Source organism: Carassius gibelio, chromosome A2 (genome assembly GCF_023724105.1).
Source record: "Carassius gibelio isolate Cgi1373 ecotype wild population from Czech Republic chromosome A2, carGib1.2-hapl.c, whole genome shotgun sequence".
Taxonomy (NCBI): domain Eukaryota; kingdom Metazoa; phylum Chordata; class Actinopteri; order Cypriniformes; family Cyprinidae; genus Carassius; species Carassius gibelio.
The window spans coordinates 16,433,499-16,446,485 of NC_068372.1; the positions used below are offsets into that span (position 1 = coordinate 16,433,499).

The 12,987-nt window shown below is 37.2% G+C and overlaps 1 protein-coding gene across 1 annotated transcript; it reads right to left on the reverse strand.

The window, feature by feature from the left end:
* Positions 1 to 1,382: 1,382 nt before the first annotated feature.
* LOC128028755 (bone morphogenetic protein 4) lies at positions 1,383 to 4,111 on the reverse strand. The gene is made up of 2 exons (XM_052616073.1): positions 3,667 to 4,111; positions 1,383 to 2,806 (listed from the first exon to the last, which is right to left on the reverse strand). Exons 1-2 carry the CDS (start codon positions 3,983 to 3,985, stop codon positions 2,055 to 2,057), a joined length of 1,071 nt encoding a protein of 356 aa, XP_052472033.1. The 5' UTR covers positions 3,986 to 4,111; the 3' UTR covers positions 1,383 to 2,054.
* Positions 4,112 to 12,987: the final 8,876 nt, after the last annotated feature.

Consider the following 12,987-nt stretch of genomic DNA (forward strand, 5'->3'; position numbering starts at 1 on the left):
ACATGAGAGTAAGTGATGCCTTTAAATACACTTTTATTTCACATCAAATTTATAGTAAGTTTAAGGTTATTTACCAGAATTTAAACAATCTACCTATACTTTGGATGACACTGCTCAAAAACAGGGCTGAAGAGTTAGTCACTCGCACTGTATCTTACACACACATACAAACACAGTGTATATTAAAATGTATTTATGTATTTTTGCAAACCTTAACATCTGGTTTGAGAATTCTGCTAATCAACTTTTTAAACTTGTCTGCGAGATAAGATCGGCGTCTGAAGGTTGCGGTCGGTGGTCAGTCTGTGTGTAAATGTATGTTTTTAAACAACATTTTCTACATTTGCTGTCATTTCAAGCGAGAAATGATTATCACAGTAATGAAATAGCCACATAGGTATCACCAAAGCTCTATATATTTTGCTGTAGATCATTAAACCATTACTCTGTAAGTCTGTCCCAAATCAGTTTCATGAGGTGCCTTCGTGCAAAAACGCTGCCTGCAAAGTCATTGCCTGATAAGAGAGCGAGTCAGCAAGTCACCTGTCTAAGTTTTCGAATGCAACCAATGTCTTCAAGATCGCTAGAAATCTAAAGGCAGGTGTGTTTGATTGGGTTGGAACTAAACTCTGCAGGACTGAGGTGTTAATAGCCTGGTTACACAGATCAGATTAAATGTGTGTCAGTAGTCTTAATTGTAATTTTACTATACCCTTGTGCATATGAAGTAGAGAACATTTACTTTTTTATATCCCCACAGTGTTTTATCAAACATGATTCATAACATTTAAATGTATTAAAACAGTTTTATTGATAAATAGTATATATATGAGCGCCAGTAATTTACTCAGTTGAAGTAAGTAAAATGATACAACTACAAGAAAGTGTTTATTGGTTTATTTACATTTACATTTTTGCATTTAGCAAACGCATTTATCCAAAGTGACTTACCCAGGCTTTATGCTTCATTGTGTGATTACAGTTATAATTGTTATCACTGCCAATTAAATTCTCACATTATGTCAAAACAATACATTAGATAATGTAACTTAAAAAAACATCTATAGTCAGCAAAATCCTGCAGAGTCGAAAGAAAACAAATATTTATGGATCGAGTGACACTAATGACACAGTATTATGTAAACACTGAATCACAAATGAACTCATGCCTCCGCTGTGGTTGATCCGAGGACATTTACTCTCTGATCAAGGCCAGTGACATTGGTCTCAAGGCTACAGATGTTAGATCTGGCCTATCTTTATTGATAGGATAAATATAGATATTGATCAACATGGCTAAATATCTTTTATGGATTCTTATCGCCATGATCGCACCTTGAAATATTATCTGGAACTGAGCGGATATTGTAAAATATGATTATAAATGCCTGTGAGTGGTTTGCACTTACGTATGTAAAACGTTCATTTTTGATAGTTCAGTGTTATATGATCTTAATTAGTCAAACAAAGATGATTCAATCTGCTGGCCTACTCCACGTTTATATTAACATGGATCCAAAACAATTTAACAACATCCAGAGTTTTCGAAAGCAGCTCAGTTTTAGTTTCACAAAATACTGTATAGGAGGATTTTCATTTCATACTGAAAGATGTTGAATCATCTTTTTTGAAATGTGATCAGTGATTCACACATTAGTTATTGATACTGAAAATACAGGATTCTTTCCATAAAGCAAATACTTTATTAACATTCTTTCCAAAATACAAAAGCTTTCTTGATTCATTCACAACACAGCAACAAACAAGAACAAAAACATTTTAAATAAATTAGGCTACAATAAATAACTTGAAATTCCAGTAAGTCGATCGTGTGAAAATACAGTACCATCAACATGTCCGTGTATGTAGAAAAACAGGCATCTGGTTTTCTTAAGAAGCCAAACTATTTTTGAAACCAAAGGAATGTAACCAAATGAGCGTCAGAGCATTGATTTGCATTCTATCGGCTAGATATGTTGCCTCTTTATCATGTTCTCTTTTGAGAGTATAATGTTCGATAGATAATAGTGTCATGAGACATGTGTCAGTGTGGTTCATGCACAATGGCATTTACTAACTATCAAATCGTTGAAGGGCGTGAGCTTTAACTTTCCACGACTGTCATAGTGCATGAGAACCATTGGCTCATATGCAGCTGGAACACAGCAAGGAGCAGGTGTCGTTCCCTTGGACAAGAGATGCAGACGAGACTTCACCTGCGTATGCATACTGGCAGGTTTATAATTGTGTGGGCAGGAACCATCACAGTAGTGCATAGTGTAGCCCAAGGGAGCGATAACCCAGTCTGACCAGCCGATGTCTTTGAAGGAAACATTTAATGACTTTCGCCTGCAGTGAGCTTCATCCTCAACACTTTCTTCTCTGGTAAACAGAGCTCTTCTGTGTCTTCTCCTCACTGCTTGGTCAAGTTGTAAAGCAAGCTGAGGCGTGGATTGTGTACTCGCTTCTTGTTTTTTAAAGAGGCAGATTTCAACAACTAAAAGCTCAGTACTGCTGTCCTTAAGCCACTTCTTGACGGCAACAGTCAAATCCAACATAACATCCCGAGAGCTCAAGACCCCAGTGTGAAATACTGTCTCCGTATGAAAACCAGGAGGTTTATGCATTCTAACCACAATGTCTTTTGAAAGCCATGGCATGCCCGGTGTATTTTTGTCCTTGTGTGGTCTCTTGATTTGCAACCTCGCATGTTTAAGGTTGACTCCAGTTTTAATGCCTGAGTTTTTGTAGAAAGCAGCTCTAAACCACTGCTGCCTTGAATCCATGGTAGAATTCAGAGGCTGTACTATTAGAAAAATAATAAAGAAAAGCTGATATTAGACAATGCAAACCACACACACACACACACACATGTGCCACGTATACAAACAATTATTAGATGAATTAAATAATATAGTGCTGTCAAATCGTTTAATCACATCCAAATTAAAAGTTTGTGTTTACATAATATATGTGTGTACTGTTTATTTATATGTATTTATAAGCATATAAACGTATATATTTAAGAAATATAAATCATATATAAATATGAATATATATAAATGTAAATATCTCTTAAACATTCGTATTTGTGTGTGTGTGTGTGTGTGTGTGTATTTATATACACACACACACAGTAATATACACAGTACACACACATTATGTAAAGTCAGACTTTTATTTTGAATGTGATTAAATGCGATTCATTGATCTGACAGCACTAAAATAATAAATATATATGCACACACATACATACGCACAAATAAATTATAATGATTTAACTAAGACATTACTAACCCAGGCCAGTGGAGAACATTTGATTTTATTTCATTCAAACAAAATAAAAATAATTAAACATGAAGTCAGACAATGCACACATAAATATATATATATATATATATATATATATATATATATATATATATATATATATATATTATACATCTATGCAAATGAATTTATTCTACTGATTTATTAATTTTAATTTGTTCTATTAAATTTAATGTTTATTAAATATATATGTATACAAAACATTCTAATTAAATTAAATTAAGTTAAATGAAATCAGGCAATGCAAACCAAATCAAATATATACCAAATAAATAATTTATATATTTAATATTTTTAAATATTTTTTATTTTTTCATAACAATATTATTAGTTTACCTGTTGTGGGAAAGAGCACCGTAGAGGCTCTTCTTCCAGGCTGAAGCTCCTCTTCTTCACTGGAATTGCCTTTGAGCAAGAATCTTATTCTCCTATACTGACGGTACATCCTGACCAGGTCCTGATGACGAGCTCTTCCACCAGGCCCAGGTGGTGCGTCCATCCCCAGGTACTCCAGAATAATGCTCTTTAGAGCCTCAAGCTGCAGGCCCTTGTACATTTCCACATGCTCCAATTGAGCTGTAGATTCTCTCAGACAAGAGCTAAAAATAACAGCCCCAACAGAAAGGAGAAAGCATTGTGCTGCTGAGTTCTGCATGGCAAGTTCTTTTTGTTTGTGCTGTCTTTGTGTTGGTCAGTGCAATATATGACATTCCAGACATGATTTCATTTATACAGGTACAGGCCACGCCCCACTGGAGATGATTGCTCATCCACACCCACACAGAAACTACACGTACATTTAACCATCCCCTATGCAATGACATCATGTCAATATGACTTTTAGAATAATACTGTCACTACTAATTTGACCAAAGTAAAATTTGCCATAGACTTAGGACTTTGGAGCTGTACACAAACACACACACACACACACACACACACACACACACACAATGCATTGCTACTTTCTTTCAGAATCAATATTATTTACTATAACATGTTCAAACAATCCTGGATAGTACATATGCAGGTCAAGAAAGATAAGCATTTAAATTCAGTGTATTGCTGTATTATGTTTCCATATTTGGTCATTCTGTATATCAAAGGATCTGAATTATGTGTATATTCATAATTATCTTAAGACCACATACTTTGTGTCAAATTCATAATAACAAAAGATAATCTGTAATTATGGGACCACCATGGTGAGTGTGGTCTTGCCTAAACATGCATTTTTATCTAATAAATTATATTCATATTATCCTTAAAAAATACAAATCTGCTTTCATGTAGGATACATGAGGATACAACATATTTGTTTATATATCGAACAATAGATTGCAGTAGAACAAGAGCCACACACAATAGTAAAATAAATCAAGATAGCTAAACAAAACTGAAAAAAAAAAGTTGAATAATTTGCATAAGTGCCAAAGCTTATGCGTCACATATTGCTTGTCACATGGCTCAGATGACTCTTCTGAGGTTAAAAGTGTGTGAAAGGTTTTTAGGTATGTTTCAAACAAACACTGTGGCATTCACGCTGTCAGAATGCCAAGAGCACAGCATTGAGTAATTGGTCATTTGAAGCCAAGCAAAAAGATGACTTTATGTAAAACAAGAAGGAAGGCTGTGACACACACTCAACAGGCACCCACAATCAACTTTATTTTTATTTTTTTAAGAACACGCCAGGCAAATGATATTTATTAACCTATATATCATTTTCTAATCCCCACCTTGCCACCATCCTGAAAGTATTTAACACTCTTGGTGTTTCCCCAGTTGCCATTGCAACAGGTTAAAGGGCACATCTGAGTGTGAACGTGCCCAGTTGTCAAGTTCATTTGGTTAATTTACAACTAAATTACAAAAATACACACTTACACTGAATTCCATAATTCAGTAAACTACATTAACACCACATTTAGAATTAAATGAACTAGGCTTCCATGTAATTTGATTTTACAGTGGAATTGCATAATAGCACATTGAGTCAGAATCAGGTTAAAGGGCAATATTTCCCCTGCAAGTGAATTCTTGGGGCATTTTATTTATTTTATTTTTTTACAAAATGTTTATTTACACTTACACAGACTATTTAATGAAGGCGGCATACATGTAATGCTGCAATATTATGACAAACTCATCAAGGAATACACTACAAACCTTATAAGTTAGGCTAAACAGCAAAACAAGCCAAATGTCATTAATGAATTAGTTTATTGGTTATTTTTCGTATTTAAAAAAGAATTCAAGACCTCAAATTGGTTATCTTAGTAGAATGAAAAACAACAACAACAACAAAACTGTTATTAAAACTGGGAATAATTTAGAATCATCATGGAATACACTACAAACCTTATAATTTATTATCAAATCAAGAGCCGTTAATTAATTAATTCGTTTATTACTTATTTTTCGCATTAAAAAAAATCAAGACCTCGCATTGGATATCTTAGTAGAATGAAAAACAAAAAAAGTTATAAAAACTGTGGATTAATTACAGAAAGTGTAAAGAACGATGCCCATCACTACAGCAGCCAGTAAATTTAATCTCAATCTCACTAGCGCTCTCCCAACAAAAATTATCAGTGACGCGGTCTACACTGCAAAATAAATCTATTTACATAGTATCTGCAGTTTGTTTGTTATAACTTCATTGTTAACTGTCGAGTGTTGTCTGACCGCACGCTGAACGAAATCCCAGCGTTTCTTCTTCACCGGTGACAAATCTAAACGTCTCTGATTGGCGGTTGCGCTCAACAAATAAGTCAGTGATTGCTTAAAATGCTCAACGCTGAGAAAAGAAGAAGAAGAAAAAAAACACCGGTAAAAATAAATCTTTGATAAAATGAGTGTAGTCTAAATGTAAGCCTGCAATCTAACGTTACAATTTTTATTTATTTAACATTTCACTAATCGCTACAGCCACTCGTTTTGCCTTGTTATCTTGAATTTGGGGGACATTTTGCCTCAAACCCTCCTACAAAGCAGTTCTGTGTTCACCATAATATGGAACAATTCATTCTAGCAACGGTGCTATATATAAAGTAGTGAAAATATTTTTCCATCTGTTTCCCTGCAGTCCACACATTAATAAAAGTGTGTAAGCAACAGTGACACAAATCTCAGCCGTATGATAAAGAGACGGCATGATAAAGAAAGAGCATCTCCTTTTATCTGAGTTTTTGCTGTTAGATGTCTTCCTGAAAATGTACAGTATATAGATAAATGAGTCCCTCTAGTGGTTAATATGGAAAATTATGGTGCCTGCGAGATGACATTGTCGGTTCACTTAGTTTTGTCGTGGCCGTGACATATAACTCCCGGGAACGTCATATTGTCGTGCCTTGGAGATGCTATGTTGAGGGAACGACATCCATTTCTCGTGGCCACGACTTCTTATGTTGAGAGAACATGTTTTTCTCGTGGCCACGAGTTTAATGCGTAAACAAACCTGCATGACCATAGCAGTCCGGGATTATCAGAAATTTATTCATTAATATTTTATTTTGAATTAAGAAAATATTCTATGATTTATTATAGAAAGTATTTTATTATTTAAATGCCTTGGGCTACCAGACTTTATCCAGTGGCGACGCTAGAGGGCAGTGCTTGACGGGCTCCATGAGCTCCATCTTTGCATAGCAAAACGTAGTTTCATTTGTCAATGAAAACACAACAGGCTCATTTATCATTTATACATTTATAATTTAGCAATTATTCCAATAAAGTTTTGACGCGATGTGATGATAAATGAGCGTGTTGTGTTTTCATTTACAAATAAAACTACTTGAATGATTAAATCATCAACGAAGCACTATTGTATTTATAATTATGGTCTATTAATTAGCCGAAATAAATTAAATATATGTTAAATTTAAAAAGCATTCCAGAAAAAATTCCAGTCAGCATAATCAAAGTTTGATTTACATGTCGAGAATTTACAGGCTAGCCTACTATATACAAAAGTATTCAGAACGTTAAAAAGTGATCGAAATGAAGCAAGAATAAAAAATAAAAATGGTTCAAAATTAATACATTTGCTAAACATTTGTAGGAAGCAGGGAAAAGCTCAGCCTCAAAAGCCGGTTATAACATAATAATTGGCATGTTCAAATGGCTATAACAAGCACAAACAATTAAATAAAATAAATAAATAAAAGTGCGAAAAAATTACCAAAGGAAAATATTTTGTTGATTAAAATACAATTAAAAAAATAATAAAATAAACAAATTTAAAAAGTGCTCTAAATATAAAACAACTAATACATTGAAATGGTGGAGCAGACGCTGGATTGGCAGACATGACGGGAGCAGGCGCTGGTTTAGCAGGTGTGATGTTATCAGACGCTGGATTAGCAGACATGATGGGAGCTGCCGCTGGATTGGAGTCAGACATGATGTTAGCAGGCGCTGGATTGACAGACATGGTGGGAGCAGGCGCTGGTTTGGCAGGCATGACGTTGGTTTGGCAGACATGACAGGAGCAGGCGCTGGATTGGAAGACACGACAGGAGCAGGTCACTGGATTGGCAGACATGACGAGAGCAGGCGCTGGATTGGAAGACACGACAGGAGCAGGCGCTGGATTGGCAGACATGACGAGAGCAGGCGCTGGATTGGAGTCAGATATGATGTTAGCAGGCGCTGGATTAGCAAACATGATGGGAGCTGCTGCTGGATTGGAGTCAGACATGATGGTAGCAGGCGCTGGATTGACAGACATGGTGGGAGCAGGCGCTGGTTTGGCAGGCATGACGTTGGTTTGGCAGACATGACAGGAGCAGGCGCTGGATTGGAATACACGACGGGAGCAGGACACTGGATTGGCAGACATGATGGGAGCAGGCGCTGGACTGGAGTTAGATATGATGTTAGCAGGCGCTGGATTGGCAGACATGGAGGGAGCAAGCGCTGGTTTGGCAGACATGACATTAGTAGGCTCTGGATTGGAAGACATGCCGTTAGTAGGGGCTGGATTGGCAGACAAGACGTTAGCAAGCGCTGGTTTGGATAGATCAGGCGGGAACCGGCCCTGTTTTGGCAGACGCGACGTTAGCAGGCGCTGGATTGGCAGACATGATGTTAGCAGACACTGGATTGGCAGACATGACAGGAGCAGGCGTTGGATTGGCAGACATGACAGGAGCAGGCGTTGGATTGGCAGACATGACAGGAGCAGGCACTGGATTTGCAGACATGACGGGAGCAGGCACTGGATTGGCAGACATGACGGGAGAAGACGCTGGATTGGCAGACATGCCGTTAACAGGCGCTGGATTGGCAAACATGACGTTAGCAAGCGCTGGTTTGGCAGACATGACGGGAGCAGGCACTGGATTGGCAGACATGACGGGAGAAGACGCTGGATTGGCAGGCGTGACGTTAGCAGGCACTGGATTGGCAGACATGAAGGGAGCAGGCGCAGGTTTGGCAGGCATGATGGGAGCAGGTGCTGGATTGGCAGACATGTTATTAACAGGCGCTGGATTGGCAGACATGACGTTTGCAGATGCCTGATTGGCAGACATAATGGTAGCAGGTGCTGGTTTAGCAGACATGACCGGAGCAGGCGCTGGTTTGGCAGACACGAAGGGTGCAGGTGCTGGTTTGGCAGACATGATGGTAGCAGGCGCTGGTTTGGCAGACGTGACGGGAGCAGGCACTGGATTGACAGGCATGACGTTAGCAGGCGCTGGATTGACAGGCATGGCGGGAGCAGGCTTTGTAGACTCTGACTTGAATGAATAATTCCAGACATGACATGTAAATGAACAGACTTGACTCACCAACAGCAGGTTACAACATCAATACTTGACAGGAGACAAAGGCTACATGAGGGCTATATATAAAAAACATCACATGACAAGTCACATGAGTCACATGACAAAAACCAACCAATGAAAGACAGGACATATGACTAAAACAACCAACAAGAACATGACATAAAAAAACAAAGAACCAATAGCAAGATAACATGAGGGTAAGGGAATCACATTTCTAGAGAGGGTCCATGACTACACTCCATAAAAATAAAACACATGAAAAACATGAACATGAAACAAAAGCCAGAAACCAGCATAAAAGGAGAGCAGACAGGGACAAAGAACGACTCATCCTGTGTTGTGATGTTGTTTCAATCAATGTTGCATTGTTACATCCAAACATTGTGGTGCCACTTGGGGACAGACAATAATCAATCAATCAGCAGACAAAATCCCATGACTTACCCAAGTATTCTGAAAATGGGAATGTTTTTGTAGGAAAATGTAAAAACAATTGTTACATAAATCAAGTTTTCTTTCAAATTTACAAAGTCTCAAGTAATATGCTGTATGCACCAAAGACATTGAAAGGGATAATACTGAATTTATAACTACAATATATGAAAGTTTTGCAAGTGGCAGTTTTCACTTAAAGGCACAATATAGATTTTCTTTTTAAAATATCCAAAAACCACTAGAGCAGTGTTATATATTTTGCTGACTTGTGTATTTAATTTATCCCAAATTTTTTGAAGAATGTTTAAATCCAGAGAAATAAACGATTTTAACTAGTGACAAGGACCGTGTGCATAGTGTCATTGTGTCACCTGTCAATGACTTCATAACCCTATAATTTGAGGATACTAATTAATATTTATGCAATAATTATGATCATTTTTCCCACTGAAAATAATACAGTTGTTTTTCTAATATATTATATTACTTTTCAATTATGGCAGTTTTTCATGTTAAAATGCAGTAGATACAATGCAATCCAATTTTTGACACAACTGCAATTCCATGGTTTAGACACTAGATTCCTATATACCTCTTGTAATAATAAAACTCCATAATCATCCGGAAGAAGGAGGCGGGAACCGGCGGACAATCAAACCATTTTAATAATTCAAAAATAAACACAAAACAGCGCACCAGCCCCTCATGGACGACTGGTGCGCACAAAATAAAAAGCAAACATAAAATATTGCCCAGGCCTGGTCCTCTCTTGTCCTTCACGGTCGTCGCTCCAGTTTTATATCCTTCCATCTCCTACGTGGGACTCGAGACAGGTGGTGGGTCGTAGGTGTAGCTCATCTCCAATCACTACACCTGGCCTCACTCCTTGTTCCCACGTCTCTCGGCCCCGCCCCACTCGTCACACCTCTATATAAAAGGCTTAGAAATGCTCTAGTTGTTTATAGACAGGAGCTGTTGAAACAATTCTACTTGGCCATTGAGTCTGTCCTGTGTACATCCATAACTGTCTGGTTTGGTTCAACCACCAAACAGGGGCGCTGCACAAGATCCCGGGCCCTATATTCCAGAATTTTCAAGGGCCCTCTTTTCCTTTGCGGCCCTGGTAATCAGTACTGGTTTTACCCACAGTCTGATGCCCCTGCCACCAAATCAGATATTAAGAGACTACAATTGACAGTCAGGACTGCTGAGAGAAGTATTGGTTCCCTCCCGTCCAACCTCAAAGAGGTTTAAACCTCCAGAGTGAGGAAAAGGATCGGTTTAAATCACCTTGGACCCCTCACACCCAGCACACTCTCTATTTGAACTGTTGCCTTCTAATGCAACAGTTCAAAGTTCACAACTACATACTGTACATCATTACGGACACCTTTTTACATTATATCTGGAAATTGTATATTGTAAACTACATAAACGCCACACTTGTAAATAACATATCTGTATATTAATTTAAATAATTTTGTTTTGTCTCTATATTAGGCCTACTATATATTGCTCCATATACTGCATTCTGTTTCCCCCAGTTTTTCTTATATTAGTGTTATTTAATCTTTACTGTGTAAAGCTCCTGTCGCCACGGAAAATCCATGTGTGTGTGTAAACATACTTGGTAATAAAGCTCCTTCTGATTCTGAACAAAAGACCATTTATCTTTTTCGAATCAAGTCCACGATTTATGTATTTAATTATTTATTTTGCTGGTTCAAATCTTGACTACCATAAAAGTCCATTTCGTACCATTCCAGTGAAGTAGGAATTTGTAAAATTCCTAAACATTTTTTTTCCGGTCTTAAATGACCGAGCAACACCAGAGGGCTGGCTAGAGGCTCAGTCCTCAGCACACAACCGGATTCATGTCGCTATCGCCTTAATTGTACAGATTCGTGATTTGATTGGTTCCTAGCAGACACTCTCAAATCTCTAGTCAGGTGACCGTGTGATCGCTGATCTCACGGTTCATCCTTACACTATTGGTAAAATTAACCAGGAAAGCCACAAAACACATTCATAATGGATGAGCCAAACATACTGAGGCGGCGTGGTCTTCAGGTAAGAGTGCACGAGCGATACACACAGTATTATTCATTATAAAGAGACCTTATCTCTACTCATTCAACAACATGCATTCAGTGGTTCATCAGTATCAGTATGTGTTATTATATGTTTGAAAAGCTATCGTTACATCTTTGCAACAACTTACATCAGACTTCTCGCATCCGTTTGTTTACGTACATTGAACTGAGAATCGTTTAGTGTTGGAAATGGCTTGTTTCGACGTGCAGAGTGTTGGGAATAAATGTTTTTTTTTATTATAAAGCCTGCAAATATGCAATATAAAATTATTTGAATATGTTAATATGTGTTTTTATACTTACAATATCACAAAAACAACAGCTGTTGATTTTATGCAAGTTTCGATGAAGCAGACGTTTCATCAGCAGTTGCCATGGTGATTACAGCATTCATGATGGAAAGACTTGCCTTTACTTATTATTTTTGCACTACCCTCCCGATGAAGTGTTTAATCTATGTCTAAATAGATTTGGTTTTCCACTAAAAGTGTTTTGTGCTATATTTGTCTGAAAACAAAAAAGTGAAACTGTAAAGGAGGCGGATGAGTGAATGAATCAAAACATTTTAAGTAGGCCCGTGTAATCCTGTTTTTTAAGCTGTGTCCAAAAATTATGATAAAGTAACACAACGTTTGCCTGTTACAAATGAACAATTAACAATTTAGAACTCTTCAATTTCCCCCGAAACTGTGTAAACTAATGTCAAGTGGTAAATATAATACAGTATATATAAAATACAAAATGTTAATCTGTTAATTAATCTGTTAATGTTAATATGTGTGTGTGTGTGTGTGTGTGTGTGTACTGTACCGACTGAACCATATTTTGGGACAAATTTGTACCCAGAAGTGCAGCAGAACCTGACAAAAACTCCCAACATGTTTTTAACGAATTTTTCATTTGTGAAAACAGTATCAAATAAATAAATATAGTTATTTAGCAGTAAATGTAGAATGCTTCCTGGGTTTTAGGATTATGATTATGTGGGATATAGTATTGTTAGGTTAAAATATTTAGAACAAGCTCAATATCAAAACAAGAAGTCTGCAATGTCTCCTTTCTAGCTACGTCTATGACTACTTTAGTTTTTTTGTGGGTGCAGTTGCAACCTTCCCTGTCTGGTCAGCATGATACTTTGTATTCATTATTATGAATGAGTGAAAATAGCATTAGAAGCCAGACATGGAGACTTTCCTCATGTATGAATCCTGTACAATACACAGTGAATTACAACATCTACATCTGCAACATTTCACTTCTGTAGTTCATTTCGACATGGTAAAAGTGACAGTGTTTCAGCTCACCCCATTTACAACACCCCCTGCCTGCAGTTAGTT

Coding starts and splice junctions, on each gene's coding strand:
- LOC128028755 (XM_052616073.1), bottom strand. CDS start 3,985: ATGCAGAACTCAGCAGCACAATGCTTTCTCCTTTCTGTTGGGGCTGTT. Junction 2,807..3,666: donor GGTGCTCTTTCCCACAACAG/GTAAACTAATAA, acceptor TTTTTCTAATAG/TACAGCCTCTGAATTCTACC.